Source organism: Amphimedon queenslandica, unplaced genomic scaffold (genome assembly GCF_000090795.2).
Source record: "Amphimedon queenslandica unplaced genomic scaffold, v1.1 AMPQUscaffold_13412, whole genome shotgun sequence".
Lineage (NCBI taxonomy): Eukaryota > Metazoa > Porifera > Demospongiae > Haplosclerida > Niphatidae > Amphimedon > Amphimedon queenslandica.
The window spans coordinates 180795-199443 of NW_003546352.1; the positions used below are offsets into that span (position 1 = coordinate 180795).

Here is an 18649-nt window from a genome sequence, read left to right on the forward strand (position 1 = left end):
AATGTGCACAAGAGGCAATGAATCACTCATTCATAATGTACATGTACATGTACATGTATGTACACCACCTACCATATAGCGGGTAATTTTGGAGGGGCTAAAATTTGGCGAATTGCTAAATTTAGGTGATTGGCGGGTTTTTGTAGCAGGTATTTGTACCTGTAAAGTTACATGTATAATAGAAAAAGTAGGACTATAACTAGGCAGTGCTGTACATAGGCATAATATCAGTCATACATGTATGTACATGTACACTGTTCGTGTATAATATTATCATTCTAATACATAAAAGTAGGTACAGTATCACCTCAATTATCCGGACCTCGATTATCCGCACCCTCGATTATCCGGACTCTGAAATCATGACCGGAAGTGACCACGTGGTGCTTTAAATTCACTTAATTAGAGTATATGGTATTATAAAATGGCTGCTTTCTACACGGAGTAGCTTGTTTAGCACTGGAATGCTGCTGATTAATGGCTTTCTACTAGTAACAAGGCTTGGATTTAGCCTCCTTATGGCTGATTAAGGCTCTAGCTTTTCTTTGGAGTAAGTATATGAAGGTTTTAAAGGTCACTTCAATTATTTGGACTTTTCACTTATCCGGACCCATCCGGACCACCTGATGGACAAAGGGGTCCGGATAATCGAGGTTATACTGTACATTATAAGCTAAGGGAGTCACTTTTAAGGTGGTGTTCGCTATTTTGGTGTTTGATTAGCCATTAAATTAATTAATTAAGCTAAACGTCTACGTTGTTATTTATTAATTTAATTAGAATACGATCAAATTGACTCGATCGGGTTTAATTAATTTACGCCCACTAACCATCTCATTCCTTCATAACTACATTATTATTATTATTATCAAAATAATATTAAAGGGGCGTGGTGAGACTATTAATATCATACAATATACATGCATATACACATGTACATGTATCCATCAAAAAAAAACATATACATGTACATACATGTATAAATGGAGAATTTTCACGTAGTCATTTATTTTTAGCAAAATCAGACAAAAGTCCCTATACTATTATAGTACAGGCCTGGGTTTTGACCCAATTTTTGAGCAACTTTAAAAATTCATAAAAAATTTAATTTTGATCGGAAACAGCTCAAACTTTCTACGCAACATAAAAACATGTATATGGATTAGAAAAAATTATAAAAATGGAAAATTCTTACCTCACCATTTTTGGCAAAATTTGGCCAAGAACCCTGTACTATTATAGTACAGGGACTTTTGTCCAATTTTTGAGAAAATTTAAAAATTCATAAAAAATTTAATTTTGATCAGAAATAACTCAAACTTTCTACGCAACATAAAAACATGTATATGCATTAGAAAAAATTATAAAAATGAAAAATTCTTACCTCACCATTTTTGCAAAAATTCGGCCAAGAACCCTGTACTATAGTACAGGGACTTTGGCCCAATTTCGGAACAACTTTAAAAGTTCATAAAAAATTAAATTTTGATTACAACCAGCTCAAACTTTCTGCGCAACATAAAGACATGTACGTCTATCAGAAAAATTATAAAAATGGAAAATTCTTACCTCACCATTTTCGCTAAAATTTGGCCAAGAACCCTGTACTATAGTACAGGGACTTTGGCCCAATTTCGGAGCAACTTTAAAAATTCATAAAAAATCCAATTTTGATTAGAACGAGCTCAAACTTTCTACTCAACATAAGGACATGTATATGCATTGGAAAAAATTATAAAAATGAAAAATTCTTGCCTAGCCATTTTTGGCAAAATTTGGCCAAGGACCCTATACTACAGTACAGGGACTTTTGTCCAATTTTTGAGCAACTTTAAAAATTCATTAAAAAATTCCAATTTTAATTGAAACCAGCTCAAACTTACTAGGCAACATAAGGGCATGTACTTTTGTATATGCATCAGAAAAAAATTATAAAAAAGGAGAATCTTTCCCCGGCAATTTTTGGCAAAAATTTGCCCAAAATCCCTGTACAGGAACTGTGATATAGTTTTTGATGGATGTACAGTAGGATTGTTTCAAAGCATGTTATACAGTACATTATATTGGACTTGCATAACATAATCTTACCACATGATAAGAGTAATGAGCTTCATAACGGCATCATTAAGAACAGTGATGACTTTCAGAAAACCCTCGGCCTCCGAGCCAAGAGTAGAGAGGACAATAGAGAAGGCAATGGTGAAGGTAATGATACCAAGTATATTCATTCCTTCTTGATGAGTGAGAGAGGAGACTTTCTTTAATTGGCAGTTCTCTCCCTCAAGAAGGTCAGCAAGTTGAGAGCATGAGAGGTTTGATATATTTGACTGGTTGTATCCTAAGCTGTTAGCACAGTCGTTGTAATCAATGACACTGGAGTATACTGTGCGGGTCTATGGGAGAAATAAAAGAACCAAAAATAAATGTGAGACAGTATAGTACATGTATTATGTACATGTACATGTATTATCCAGTACATGTATTATCAGCGTTTTTTTTTCAATTTCTTTCACTTTTTGCAACCAAAATTATGCAATTGAAATTGGCTTAACTTTCTATGCAAGAACATTTAGAATAACGCATTTATAGCATCAGAAAATTTATAATTTTATAACAATCTATTTGGCCAAAATTTAAGAGTTTAGCAATACACGAATGACTGGATGCAATCACATGCACATACAGCAATTTTACTCAAAAATTTTAGCTTTTTGTAAAAATTTGTGAGTTATTTTTATGAAATATCTATTAATACCTGAGAAAACGTTGCTTGGAATAAATTATCAGGAATTATGTTTCTAAATAAAATAAAAAATGCAAATAAAATGCAAACCTTGTCAACATTCCTTCTCCATTATATGCAATACTTCTCTCTCTCCCTCTCTCCTCTTTCTCTCTCTCTCCATTACCTCATTAAGTCAAGCATGGCATCAAGCACATCAATCTTATTAGCGTCAGCATCAGCTAAAGTAGCGTTAGTACACTCCGCATCACTCTCATGACCTTTACCAGGTCTGATACTGACCACCAATATAATACCAAGGGTCACTGCAAGACAAGTGGTCGTTAGATAATAGAGGAGCGTACGAAGACCCAGTGCACCTGCAGTTTTTAATTTAAGGGATCCAAGACCGGACATAAGACTGAATACAATCAGGGGTAGAATGAGCATTTTAAGAGATCGAAGGAAGAGTTCGCCAGGGAAGGATATCAGGGTTTTTGTGAGGTCTGACGGATTAGCTGTGGATATGGAGACCCCCAATATAGTCCCTAGTATGACTGAGACTATTGTTAAGATAAGGAGGAGGTTGGATTTAACATGATGCCAAGTCTTCCTGGCTAGTTTTCCCTTCCAGCCCCACTCCTCTTGACGTGATTTGAGTAAGAGCTCTTCTTCGCCCTCCATTTCTAGGTTTTCTCTCTCTGTTATTGGCTCTATTTCTTCGTCTTCTCCTTCTTCCAGTAAAATTTGACTCTCTTTAGAATCGTCAGCTGCTTCTTCCATTGATGAAAGAGGGTGGGGCTCGTAGCGAGAAGTCTAATTAGTAGGCGTGGCTGAACTGCCCAAATCAGCCACGCCCCTGCCAAATCAGAGTTGCTCGAGGGGTCAACATGGAGGACAAACGCAGTTCGTCAAAAACGAACGAAGAACAATCCCAGAGCTCACCATCATCTCCTCCTCCTCCTCTTCCCTCCGTCTCCTCTCCCTCTGGAGACCCTCCCGCCTCTCCCTCTATCTCTCCCGAGGAGGCACGCTACAATGACATACTCTCTGATCCTGACAATGTAGAGAGGAGATTTCCAGTCGACAGACGTAAACTAGAGCGACTCATTGTCGGTAAGACATTATGAGAGTGTTATACTCTAATGTATTATAAGTGTAGAGTTCAATATGCTATACAATAAGTCAGATTTTTCTGTGAATTATAAAAAATTTTGTGGTTCAATTTTAATTTTGAAGTTCTTGGTAGTTTCTAGTTCCTGCAGATGTGAGTTGTGGTTTCTGTGGTAGCATTCCATATTGTATAAGTAATTCCTTAATTAGATCATTATTATCATGAGAAATTATAATATAATTTGAATACTAGCGATGATAATTAAATTTGAAATATGATACTAATCAAATGCTTGTCAGTCTAATTTAATTTACTTCAGAGATGGGCCAAGACATAAATAGATTCTCCATAGCCAACAAACTATTTCAATACTTTATACATACAATATAACCTCCACATAAAGACCACCTCTGTATAACATTAACATACTTTTTATGATAAATGAATCTGCTATGTACAAGCTACTCTGTATGTCTACTAAATATAGAATCTCCTAAAAGCCTACCTGAATAAGCTTATGTACATGTACATTCATGTTGCATTGATGCACTATACAAACCCACTGTGGTTGCTTTATAATGCATGAGTCATGTATGCGAGACCTGTCATTTGTACCGTGACATGTTGCAATCTGTTGTTGCCTTGTTATTCTATTATTGAAATGGTTGTGTGTTACTTTTAGCTGGTAAAGACAAGAAGAGAAGTGCAGATGATTTCTTTAATGACATCATGAAAGTGACAGGGACGGTCATACTCTGGCCATCGAGACTGAAGATTGGAGCTAAATCAAAGAAAGGTAATGGAAGATGAAGATAGACTCAATTACAATTACATCTACATGTACAAATTGCACATGCATGTATACATGTATGTACATTGTAGAAATAAATGTACATGTACATGTATGTATAGTGTATACTTGGTAATTTGGAAGGGGAAATGTGATAGATTTGACTTTTTGTTAGTCATTTGTCCAAATAAAATTCACAATTTCAACCATTATGTGCATGCTCATTGAAGCATTGCCACAAATTTGCCAGATTAACATCTATCAATCACCGGAAATTCACCAAAATTTTACCCCAGTTACATATAAGCATTATGTTTACATGTATCTTCTCTTCCTGTTGCTTTACAAATATGTGCATTGAATTTTGTTGATGCCAAGTTGCATGTTTGTTGTAGTAAACAGCTTCATGCACCAGTAACTATAGTCACTATAAAATTACCATTATTTTGTTTTCTTTCTCAGACCCCCAGGTTAAAATTGCCGGGCCCCTTGAGGGAGTTAGCAAAGCCAAAGATGCGATACTAGAGGAGCTGGATACTAAGAATAACAGGGTCACACTGAAGATTAACATTGCAAATTCTGAGCATTCGCATGTGATTGGTAAAGAAGGATGTAACATAAGAAAAGGTAAAGAACCATTTGTACATGTATTATGATAAATGTATGCATGCATGTACATGTACATGTACATCCATAAAAATTTTATCAAGTTTGTGCATTGTCAAAGTATACAAATACATTACAGTTCAATGTTTATCAAAAGAAATTGTTTGAATTACATGTACATTAAGTGTACATGTATTTGGAAAAGTTTTAAATCAGTATAACTGATATTTACTCTTGGTATAACTTTTCTATCATTTTTTCATGTAACATGTATGCTTCTCTTTCCTGATCCTTATATATACATGTAATTTTCCTCTTATTCCATCTCTTTATTCTTTTTTATTTCTTTCTCTCTTTCTTTCTTCCCCCCCTCTTTCTCTCCCTCCTGTACAGTTCATAATGATACCCAGTGTCATATTCATTTCCCTGATTCCAATCGTTACGCTCAAGGAGAGAAGAGTGATCAGGTATCAATCACTGGATCACTACCAGCTGTTGAAACTGCAAGAATGAGTGTCAGAGTAAGTGAATTGTAAAATTGATGTTTAATTGATTATTTTATTGATAGCAAGAATAATAAAAAATTGCTGTAAAATGGTGAAGCATTTATTACGTAATAAAGCAATGAAAAAATTATAATGATAAATGAAAGTCTAGCTCTTTTGGTATATGTACATGTCCAATGTATTTCTTTAATTAATTATATATTTATCATTATTTGATACAGGATCTCCAACCAGTTGTTGTTTCCATGACGCTCCCTCTTCCTGGTCATATCACATTGGACCCTCAGTCACCAGATATGATGTCAATCAGTGAAACTTATAACGTGTCAATCAGCATCAAACCAGTAAGACCAGTTATACATGTTTTACATGTACATATGCATATACATGTACTTGTTCGTTTTATTCTTTCTTTCCTTGAAATTATATTTCATTGCTACATGTACATGTATTACAGTTACACATACATGTACATGTATACAGTATCCCATGTATTACGTGTATATTATATTACTCTATTACTGTTTCTCTTCTCCAGCACCCTCCCTCCCTCACTATGATGGTCTCCATTCGCAGTTCAATGCGTTTCCTTGACGGACTCAAACTGGCAGTTGTTAAAGTCATTGAATACATCACTGGTAAACGAATATACAGTATAGACTAGCTTTTATGTACATGTACATGTAGATGCATACTTTAATGTTACATGTACATGTACATGTACATACACATGTACTATAGATGTACATGTATATGCACATGCAATAGCTTAATTTGTCTGTCAGCAGCTAGCTAGCCTTCTAGTATTGACAGGTTCATGCATGTACATGTATTGTACTATAAATGTGTGTATAGCATTTTTATTTATTAGTTGTTATTTCATTGTACTGTAGGTGACTATCCTCCTATTACTGAGGTCACTTTGTTTGCTGATATTGCAGTCCAGCACCAGCGTACAGTGATGGGTATTGATGGAGGCAACCTTCAGGACATCATGCATGAGACTTGCACATCGTAAGCACGTACATGTAATTATTATTATTATTATTATTCGGGAAAAACGATTTTTTAAAATCTATAGTGGTGTTGTCTACATGTACATGTACTTGTAATTCTTTAGTAGTGCTTCAAACGGAGCATAATGTCATCCTGGTTGGATGGGATGGAGAACCATTTAATAGTTGTACAATGTACATGTATGCATGTTTAATTATGAGTATTATCAAAATTAAAGTTTCAAGTGTCTGGTGTTTTTAATTTTTAGGATCCATTTTCCTGATCCTCATTCACGCTATCGTAGCAGTCAGATCAGCATCATTGGAGGACTAGAGAACGTGTTTGATGCTAGACAAAGAATAATGGTAGGGAGAGAGAGGGAGAGAGAAAACAACCTACAGCACTTTATATAGACCATACTTATGCAGTGATTGTATTCAAAAGATTGCAGGAGAATGGAGAGAGAGGGAGAGACAGAGAGGGAAGGAGAGATACAATGTACATACATGTATGCATACATTAAAGTATTATTTTTTTTCTCTCTATAGGGTTGTTTGCCAGTTGCTATTCTATTTGATGTCATTGATGAATCAGAGCAGTTGACCTCAGGTAATAGTATTAATTTTCATGTAGTCCTGTATATTCTAGTATATTTCAGGATATCTTGGTGAATTAATGCAGTCATTGGATATATACATCAGTATGAAACCAAAAGGGAAGAACTATATACAGGTAATGAGGAAATAGTGTATGAATTTCCTGCAATGTACATGTACATACGTTGTATGGTGTATGTGTATATGCATACACAGTTTATATTAGTGGAGCAGACAAATTAGAAAAGAAAGCAAAAAATGTACAATTGTAATGTTCAAAATACACAAGCATAATGGTTGTATAATCCTTCACTATAAAATTCACTAATTTGAATCATTATGGAATAACAATATTGTACAGTATATTATACATGTACAACAATTACATGTACATGTATTTGCTAAAATTATAGCTATTAAAAATCAGAATAAATTTGGCAATTATTATCTTTTTCATTATCTTTTCTCTCTCTCTCCTTCAGTCATTTATTGTTAAAAGTATCGAGCGTAACATTGACTGTGTCTATATTGCTCGTCAGAAGATACTTGATCTAGCCTGCAGCACTCTCTCTCGTCCAGTACAATTGCAGCATCACTCATCTCCTGCCATACAAACCATGGAACAAATAGAGGAAGTATCTGGTACGAATATACGTGTATGCATGTACATGTACATGTACATGTACTTTTATTGTTAAGTACTGTGTATCAGTCAGGGTTCCCCACAAAGCATGCTAAGTGAGCTAAACAGCATGAGCTTCATGAGCTGACAAGCACTACAATACAGTACATGGCATTTGGAGCAACTTTAAAAATTCATAAAAAATTCAAATTTTACCGGAATCAGCTCAAAGTTGATATGCAACATAAGAACATGTATATGTATCAGAAAAAAATTATTGAAATGGAGAATTCTCTTCTTGTCATTTTTGACGAAATTTGGCCTGTGACCCAAGGCTATAGCCTTGGGTCACAGGCCCAATTTTTGAGCAACTTTAAAAATTCATAAAAAATTCAAATTTGATCGGAATCAGCTCAAACTTGCTACACAACATAAGAACATGTATTTGTATCAGAAAAAATTATAAAAATGGAGAATTCTCTTCTAGTCATTTTTGACAAAATACCCTGTACTGTAGTACAGGGACTTTAGCCCAATTTTTTACAAGGTGGATAAGCACTATTCCAAAATCATGTGTGAAATTTTGCAGATAATAGTACAAATTAAAAAAGAAAAATACAATAACTGTTTTCATTATTGTTATTATTATTATTCAGAGACCCCTCCCTCTGATGCCACTCAAGGTCCTCCGATTTTGGAAGTCCAGACTTTGGAACCAGATGAGACTGGTACGGAAGAACAGGAACGGGAATCAGATCCACTGAAGAGCAGTCTCAATAAATCTCAAGGAAAGGGAAAACTGACAGCAAAATCGTTTGTTGATTACGACCAGAGGAGAGAAAAGGCTGAACAAGGTAAGGTACATGTACGTAGTTTTAGCATAATGAAATGCATGTACACAATGTGTGTGTTAATGCCTAGTTTCCATTTATCTGGAAGTCTTCCTTTAGTTGTCAAAATGCAAAAAATGACAATTAGTGTACATTTATTTTTAAAATATTGGCTTTTAAAAGCACCCTAATGTCAGTTTCCTTGTTATAACATTGGTGAGTAAAGGTCAATACTCTGTATGAAGGTATCTCTAGTTAAGTTACTTACATGCACATGTACATGTAGATACATGTATGCTATATAGAAATTTTGAGCAGATGTTGTAGTAGCTAAATTTTTGAATTGCAATGCATGTACTGATTCTGTTCAATCTCACTTCTATAGCCAGGAAGAGTAAGATTGAGCCTGATGTTCCACGCTACCCCACTAACAAGTGGTCTGGGGATTTCTTCTCTACATCGATGCCCATTGCCCCCAGAACTGAGAAGAATCTAGTAAGTGTACAATACATTTAACATTAAATCAAAATTGTAATAATTGTTGTGTAGGGAACACTGTCTGCTTTTCCAAGGGGTCTGGATTCTTTAAACAAGGTAATGAAGAATGGCTCTCAATATTTATTGATTGAATAATGATTCTTTATTTGAATCTTAGACAAGCTTCAATGCCTTAATGAATCAAGGTAAATACATGTACATGTACATGTACATACATGCTTTAAAAGTATCTACATGTACATGTACATGTACTAGCTTGTACAGTGTACATGCATGTATTATTAATGTGTAATTACATGTATTTTTGAGTGCATATTTTTAATGTACATTGTACTGATTGTAGAGAGGGAGTATTATCTGAGTAAGACTGGTGGAGGAGATTTCACACATAAGGTATTGTGTATAATTTTTTTTCATTATTACACATATTATTATCTATTTTATTTTATTTTTCCTAAATGCAATTTGAAGGCAAATCCATTCATGAGCCAAGGTAATAATGATATTATAGTTATACATGTACAGTATACAGTACAGCAGGAAACATTGGCAGCATTTAAAATTAGGGATTTTTCAACCACAAGTCATTGCTCAGAATAAAGCAAAAGTTTTTTGCTTTATGATTATTTTTAGTTATTTTTGCATAGGATTTGTATTATGATTCCGCCATTTTTTTCTGTTACACCATAATCCATGTACATGTACATGCATGTACGTCTTTAGTTACATGTACATGTTCATGTACAGTTTCTTTCTCTTTCAGCTGCCCTAGAGAGGGAACAGGCCATCTTGACACGAGAGCAAAGCGACTATGATGACATCAAAGGTAAGGTTTCCTAAGTAGTATGGCTTTACTAATTGACCACACCCACCACAGATCTGTCTAGCCTGCTAGTGAAACTAGGACTGGAGAAATACGAAAGCAATTTTGCCGAAGAGGAAGTGAGTGTTATGGGTGTTGTCGTGATACACTGCGTACATGTACATGTATAGGTTGATTTTGAGACCTTTCTGACGATGAACGAAGAAGATTTGAAGGAAGTGGGTGTGGCCACACTTGGAGCCAGACGCAAACTGCAAATTGCTATTTCAGGTAAATTGTAAACCAGCCCTCCTCATTAATTAATTAATTAATCATCATTAATGCTCATTATCACGCCTGAATCAGCACTTTTGCCCCAAAATAATGGACCGTGTCTGATACTCTATACTGGTACAGCCCTGACAGGTTTTATTATAGATCATGCCTGATATCCTGGCATGAATTAGTACAAATTTTATCATGATTGTATCATGGCTGATTTTCACAGTTGTATCATGACTGATTACACGAAAGCCATGATTCAGGACTGATATCAGTACAGATTCAGACTGATATCAGTACAGATTCAGACTGATATCAGTCCTGATCTAAGCGATAACAATTGGTTGTGTACATGTACATGTAAGCATGCTGGGTTTCCCATAAAGCATGTATTGAAGTGTGCTAAACAGCTAGCATCTGACATACCTAATATTGCTTGTACAGTACATACATTGGCATATTGGAAGTTGGAGCAACTTCAAAAATTCATATAAAATCCAAATTTCATTGGAATCAGCTCAAAGTTGGTATACAACATAAAAACATGTATATGTATCAGGGAAATTATTAAAATGGAGAATTTTCTCCTAGCCATTTTTGATGAAATTTGGCCAAGTACCAAAGGCCTTTGGTATTTGGCCTGATTTTTGAGCAACTTAAAAAAATTCATTAAAAAACCAATTTTTATTGGAATCAGCTCAAACTTGCTACACAACATAAGAACATGTATATGTATCAGAAAAAATATATAAAAATAGAAAATTCTGTCCTAGTCATGTTTGGCAAAATTTGGCCATTGACTCTGCACTATGGTACAGGGACTTCGACCTGATTTTTTTAGTTACTCTGAAAAATTGCAAAAAATCTAAATTTGATTGTTGAAACCCGCTCAAATATTTTTTTTTTTTTTAGAAATCTGCAAGTTAAGATCAGAAGGTCCTAAGCCGCACTCCCTTCGTTCAACCAGTGCCAAGAAAATGTCTGTCCCGGGTCCCCTCCTGGGGGTCGGTCGTCCAGAGAGAACAGGAGTCCGTTTAGCTCCAAGCTATATGAGTAAGAGTGTCCGATTTTAACCGCCGCCTACTTTTGGTTGGAACGTGATCAGTCTTTGGCCTCTTCCATTAACAGAGCTACAATAATAATGATCATAATAATAATAACTAGTATTATTGCTACTACATTTTCTAGTACCTACTTGGTTACTAATAAGTAAAGGAACCCTTTTTTATTCCTATTCATTTGACACTTCATCATTCACCTCCCCCTTTTCCTTCCCCCCTTTGTTTCACACAAATGACACATTATCAATTTTGCTTAAACTATTAATAAATCTATTTTTGTAACTGATACACTATTATATAAACTGCTATAGTCTTGCTAGCCAGACCATTTCCCAGCTTACAGTCATCGGGGTGGACCCCAATCATTGTAGGCTGGGGAATAGTGGCTAGAGAGACTAAAACTAATGTACTCTAGGGATATACATGTAGATGGGAAGTAGAGAATACACTCTGTCTACAATCTACACATAATCTCACAGCCCAGAGCCTATAAAGTATTCCACTGTGTATATAGGCTGGCTCATGAGATTATAGCCTACAATCTACATGTATGTACACACACAGTACTGCTAATGAGCTAATGAAAGATAGTCGTAGCATATGGTAGAGTGCAAACAAACACAGTCAGTAATTGAAGTTGTTAATAGATCCACGCTAACTGTTGAGCTAGTATGATACAAAACTACGTACTGAATATTAAAAAGTAAGGATAGCTTTTAACCATATTTATGTACATTTTAGTCATTCCTAAAATGCAAATTTTTTACAATAAATTTTTCAAATTAAGCAATGACAAATGAAGGATAATAAGCCAAAAAAATACACCTGAATTATATTGTGTTTTTTTCTAAAGGTATAAGCAAACATGTTATCAACTTCTAGTTCTACTATTATCTATGTCAACAGAAATTGTATACATAGTTCACTGCTAATGATATGAAGCCATAGTAATACTGCCTTACTATTGGCAAGAGTGGATTGCTTCCTTATCCCTATAATATAAGTGTAATACAAGTGTAATAGCGTATGAGAAAGAGGATGAAATGGACTACTGTTGGAATTTTTGTGTTTCTGCTAGTTCAACTAGGGGAAGGAATGGGACATGAAGCACCTTTCATTCAACTCAACATAGGTAGGTAGAGATCTAAAACAATGTTAAATTTTAAATCAGTTCAATTAATTATAATTAATCTAGGTGTTCAATTGTACCTACCTTATTGGAACAGGATAATACCTGATTACTCTATGATATATGCTAGCCAGTTTTATGATCATGATCAGAATAATGATCCTCTTGATGTCACTGATGCTTTGTGGTGTCAGAGTGCTAACACTAGTACTAATATTGGAGTGTGGTATTATCCTAATGGAACTGAAGTACCTTTATTTGATGGACCATTTAATGATTCATCAGCTCCTAGTCCAGTGTACAGTAAGAGATTCAGTGGTCAGATTGCACTAGCTAGAAGAGATGGACTATCAGGATATGAAGGTTTATACAAGTGTATCATTCCTGATGAGAATGGAGTGAATCAAACACTAGTGGTTGGAGCATATACTGATAATGGATACAATAACAATGGTATATGATTATAGATTTACCCATAATTGATGTGCTTACTTTGTACAGATGGGCCTAATGCTGATCCTACTATGCAGTTCTCTCTTCTCTCCACTAGTAGACTTGCTCCAGTCTTCAGTCTCAGCTTTAGTGTCTCTGATGGTCCTCCTACTACTGTCAGTTGTTCAGTGAATGGGAATGGAATATCTACTGAACTGTCTCGTGTGATAGTGAATGGACCAGGATCTGTTACAAGAGTGACAGTAACAGTGAGACAGAGTGGAGCTGGTAGCTATCAGTGTACTGTATCTAATACCAGAGTAACTGATGGTATCAATGGTCGTATTGGAAACATTCAGGCATTAAGTAGTACCACATCACTGAGTTTATCAAGTTAGTGTTCATTATTTCTATAACGTATGATTATTATTAATAACTCAGTTTCTAATACTCCAACTGGTTTAACTGCTACAAGATTAAGTACTGGTTTAGCTCATGTAAGACTCTCCTGGTCTACTGTATCAGGAGCTACTGGTTATGAGGTTTACTATCAACTGTCTAGTATTACTCCTGTTAGTGCAGGCACTACTGCTTCAACAACAATCAATATAACATCAGGATTATTTCGAGGGATTACATACACTTTCTATGTAGTATCTTATGGATCAGCTCATCTACCTAGTGGTAGTACTTCAGTTATGTTAACATTCAGTAAGATAATCATGTAACTATTAAAATAAGCTATACATGTATATTATTTCAGGTGATCCTGTTGTTAGTGATTTAATCGCTACCTTGAATACAACTTCTGCCATTACATTAACATGGAGTCCACCAACTGCTGTAGTACCAATTAGTTATAATATTAATAGGAGATGTAGTAGAGTATGTGAATCATTAGTCACTAGTAATAGTGAAACATCAGTTTTATCACCACATGCTTCAACTGGTATATCTCCTTACAGTCAATGTACCTTTGATCTTATTGGAGTATATGGATCTCTAAGAGTTTTCTTAACTACTAACTATTTGGCAAATACACCTTCAGCTGGTAAAATAATATCCTTAAATTTTTGAAAACTATTACCATTCTTTCTCTTTAGCCCCTACTGCTCCAGTGGATGATATTATATTCTCATCAGTAGAGTCAGTGTCAATGACTGTCTCATGGGATGAAGTACCTTGCAATGGAAGGAATGGACCAATCACTGGATACTACCTCACATACACTAACATCACTTCAAACACTAGTTATACTGTTAATATCACTGGAGGAGACAACAGAATGTATAATCTCACAGGATTAATAACATATACCAACTATACTGTGAGAATAACATCATATATGTATGATATAACTGGACCAGCTAGGCAAGAAATACAATTAACTGCTGAATCAAGTAAGTCAATGAGATATTGATTAGTTTAACATGATCTTAACACAGTTCCTGGTGTGATATCTGATCTGAAACAAAAAAATGCTACACTAGAAAAAATCAGTATCTCATGGAATTCTCCTACAATACCTAATGGTATTATTACAGTATATGTGATAAGATATAGAGAGTCTACCAGTACTGGTCCATACAATATAACTAACACTACTAACACTCATTACATTATAGTAGGATTGATACCTAATACTAGTTATACTATTGGAGTGAGAGCATATACTAGTATTGGACCAGGAGAATGGACTGATAGAGACTATGCTACTGCTGAAATACGTAAGCATTATTTATCATTAATTATAATCATTTTATTATTATAGCTGTCGTCGAAACCTTTTCTGTAACAAAGTTAATTCCTACAGTAGTAGTAGCTGAGTGGGGTTCAGTTCCTGGAGCTAGTCATTATACCGTTTATTATGAGTCAACCAGTAGCTCCTCAAGAAAGAAGAGACAAGTAGAGACAGGAATGAGAGTATTCCCAGGTGATACTACTGAAGGTCTAATAGGAGGATTAGATCCTAATCTGAACTACTTGTTCTCTATATCTACATCATTTAATGTTAATGGAATCATTTATGAAGGAGAAGAGAGTATGCATATACATCTGCTGTCAGGTTTGTAAAGTGTTCATAGTATTAATATCATATCAAATAGACTATAGTATTTATAATTTGAAGTCCTTTAAATTACACTTGGTGCATGTGTGTCAATAAATAAGAGAAATCTTAATGATAATGGTGCATGTGTTAAAATGTAATCAGTTTCTATTTATAGGTCCTATTCCTACAAGTACTGTGACTACAAACACTGGATTGATAGTTGGTGTAACTGTAGTTTACATACCCATCATACTACTAGTGCTGGCTTTGATTATAGTAGTATCTGTTTTGTGTGTGAAAATATCAAATATTAATCATAAAAGGTGATACACGTACATTTGTTACAATTAATTTTTAAGTTTTACATATTTTTGAAATAGAAAATCAAATGACATTGTAATGGAATGCAGTCCAGCATATGCTACTACTGAATTTAAAACAAAGTTTGTTTTTGTTTTGAATAATTAATATGTCAATTTTACAATTGAATAGATCAACTGATGAACCAAAGTGCAGTACAACTGAGCCTGAGACTCCTACTTCTCATCCACCAGCTACTGAATACACTACTCCAACTGTTTAATGTTATGTCTAGTGCACTGTTCAGTCATGCAAGTATTCATGTTTTTAAAAAACGTCAGCATATTATATACCAAGTAGATAGTATTTTGGACAACGTGTGTTATTTTAGTTTAATTTATTAGATCTGTATTATTTCAAAAATAAATTGCTTATTAATGACAATAAGTTGATTTTGACAAAATATGTATAAGTTTCAAACTGATCTGATGCCACATAAGATTTAATTTTTTTGAAATATGACAAGCAATGTGCAGCTATACAGTGCTGTGTATATTATTACTACCATCTGTACATTGTAGATACTAAGAGTTTATTGGCCATATTTTATCAACTTTAAAAATTTCCAACTTTAGACTTCAAAATTTGTAGATGCATAACACAGTAGCAAAGAAATTATTCAAAAAATTTTAGTGTTTACTTATAGTAAATTTAGATATTTGATTAGCTGCTATTTTAGGGTATGTAGGTGGAAATTCTATACTAGGGATAGATTACTTTACCACTACAAGTTATTGTTATCTAGTGTGTAGTGATATGATGACACATTCCTTCAATCCCATAATGATACTACAATGTCAGCAATTGATACTGCTGATCACATGATTCTCAGGTTATAATAGTGTTTATAATAAAGGAGAATGAGAAAGCAGATGGCACTCTTAAAGAGTTCTTGTTTTCAGCTACTTCTGCTAGCTCTAGTTCAACTGGTATCTGTATCTGGACAAGCACCACTCTCTACTGTCTTACCCAGTAATGGTAAGAGAATAGACACTGCTATTTTATAGTAATCATACTCTAATTGACAGGTGTCCAGCTCTATCTACCTATTTTGGCTGGGCCTGTACCTGATTACTCTATGATATATGCTAGCCAGTTTTATGATATTGATATAGATAATGATCCTAATGATACTTCTGATGCTTTGTGGTGTCAGAGTGCTAACAATGGTACTGACATTGGAGTGTGGTATTATCCTAATGGAACTGAAGTACCTTTATTTGATGGAGACTTTGGCAATACATTAGCTCCCCGACCATTGTTCAGTAAGAGATTTAGTGGTCAGATTGCATTAGCTAGAAGAGATGGGCTATTAGGATATGAAGGTTTATATGAGTGTATCATTCCTGATGAGAATGGAGTGAATCAAACACTAGTGGTTGGAGCATATACTGATACTGGATACAATAACAATGGTATGTGATGAATATAGACTATAATTAATATGCTTCTTTTACAGATGGTCCTGATGCTGATCCTACTATGCAGTTCTCTCTCATCTCCACTAGTAGATTAGCTACTCCTCCAGTCTTCAGTCTCAGTTTCAATGTCTCTGATGGTCCTCCTACTACTGTCAATTGTTCACTGAATGGGACTGGAATATCTACTGAACTGTCTCGTGTGATAGTGAATGGACCAGGATCTGTTACAAGAGTGACAGTAACAGTGAGACTGAGAGAAGCTGGTAGCTATCAGTGTACTGTATCTAATACCAGAGTAACTAATGGTACTATTAGTGGCAGTAATGGTCCTAATGCAGTTATTAGTACCTCATCATTGAGTATATCAGGTTAGCAATGTTACGATTAGATGGCTATATTAATACACATGTACATTATCAGTATCTGATGCTCCAACTGGTTTAACTGCTACAAGATTAAGTACTGGTTTATCTCATGTAAGACTCTCCTGGTCTACTGTATCAGGAGCTACTGGTTATGAGGTCTACTATCAATTGTCTAGTAATACTCCTGTTAGTGTATCCAACATTAGTTATACAACAATCAATATAACATCAGGATTATTTCGAGGGGTTACATACACTTTCTATGTAGTATCTTATGGATCATTTTTTCTGCCTAGTGGTAATGCTTCAGTTACGTTAACAATTAGTGAGTATTTTATAACTGAACACAATGAAAGTTACATGTACTATGTACTAACAAATGCATTTTTTAGGTGATCCAGTGGTTAATGATTTTATGGCTACATTAATTACAAGTACTACCATTACGTTAACATGGAGTCCACCAACTGCTGTAGTACCAATTAGTTATAATATTAATAGGAGGTGTAGGAGAGTATGTGAATCATCATTCATTAGTAATAGTGAAACATCAGTTTTATCACCACATACTTCAACTGGTATACCTCCTTACAGTCAATGTGGCTTTGATCTTATTGGGGTATATGGATCTGATTTGATAAATTTCCATACTAGTAATTTAACTACACTCTCAACTGGTAAGCATGACCATAGAGTTAATGCTATTATCATTTTTTTCAATAATAGCTCCTACTGCACCAGTGGGTGATATTAAATTCTCATCAGTAGAGTCAGTGTCAATGACTGTCTCATGGGATGAAGTACCTTGCAATGGAAGGAATGGACCAATCACTGGATACTACCTCACATACACTAACATCACTTCAAACACTAGTTATACTGTTAATATCACTGGAGGAGACAACAGAATGTTTAATCTCACTGGATTAATACCATATACTAATTATACTGTGAGTATAATACCTTATAATTATAATATGAATGGACCAGCTAGACAAGAAATACAGTTAACTGCTGAATCAAGTAAGTCAATGAGATATTGTTCAGTTTAACATGATCTTAACACAGTTCCTGGTGTGATATCTAATCTAGCACATGCAACGCCACCAACTGAAATTGTTATTGTATGGAATCCTCCAACAATACCTAATGGTATCGTTACAGTATATGAGATAAGATATAGAGAGTCTACCAGTACTGGTCCATACAATATAACTAACACTACTAACACTCTATACACTATAGTAGGATTGATACCTAATACTAGTTATACTTTTGGAGTGAGAGCATATACTAGTATTGGACCAGGAGAATGGACTGATAGAGAATACACTACTATTGAAATACGTAAGAAATTATTGAGAATACTATGATGATATTGTTCAAAATTTTTTAGCTGTCATTCAAACCTTTTCTATAACAAAGCTCAATTCTACAGCAGTGAGGGCTAAGTGGGGTTTTGTTTCT

At 34.7% G+C, this 18649-nt stretch overlaps 2 protein-coding genes and 1 long non-coding RNA gene across 3 annotated transcripts in view; 2 read left to right on the forward strand and 1 right to left on the reverse strand.

The window, feature by feature from the left end:
- The window catches only part of LOC100638261 (excitatory amino acid transporter 2-like), a 4602-nt gene extending 1019 nt beyond the window's left edge, over positions 1–3583 (reverse strand). Inside the window, exons 1-3 of the mRNA XM_011405614.2 lie at positions 2910–3583; positions 2756–2798; positions 2089–2393 (exon numbers count right to left, since the gene is read on the reverse strand). Of these exons, the coding sequence (XP_011403916.1) occupies positions 2089–2393; positions 2756–2798; positions 2910–3505 (944 nt within the window). The 5' untranslated portion in view covers positions 3506–3583. The remainder of the gene's footprint in view (positions 1–2088; positions 2394–2755; positions 2799–2909) is intronic.
- Positions 3572–11727, forward strand: LOC100638389 (protein bicaudal C homolog 1-B-like). Its single transcript, XM_003386542.2, has 21 exons — positions 3572–3838; positions 4519–4632; positions 5089–5253; positions 5626–5753; positions 5960–6082; positions 6277–6376; positions 6632–6752; positions 7003–7099; positions 7283–7343; positions 7393–7466; positions 7813–7972; positions 8609–8806; positions 9168–9277; positions 9332–9376; positions 9438–9465; positions 9624–9673; positions 9752–9773; positions 10044–10106; positions 10158–10222; positions 10274–10373; positions 11277–11727. The coding sequence occupies exons 1-21, from the start codon at positions 3613–3615 to the stop codon at positions 11435–11437; spliced, it is 2211 nt and encodes a 736-aa protein (XP_003386590.2). The 5' UTR covers positions 3572–3612; the 3' UTR covers positions 11438–11727.
- A 5542-nt stretch (positions 11728–17269) lies between these two features.
- LOC109581901 (uncharacterized) lies at positions 17270–17947 on the forward strand. Its single transcript, XR_002184820.1, has 3 exons — positions 17270–17507; positions 17575–17859; positions 17909–17947. It is a non-coding gene; the product is annotated as an uncharacterized LOC109581901 (long non-coding RNA).
- The last annotated feature ends 702 nt before the right edge of the window (positions 17948–18649 follow it).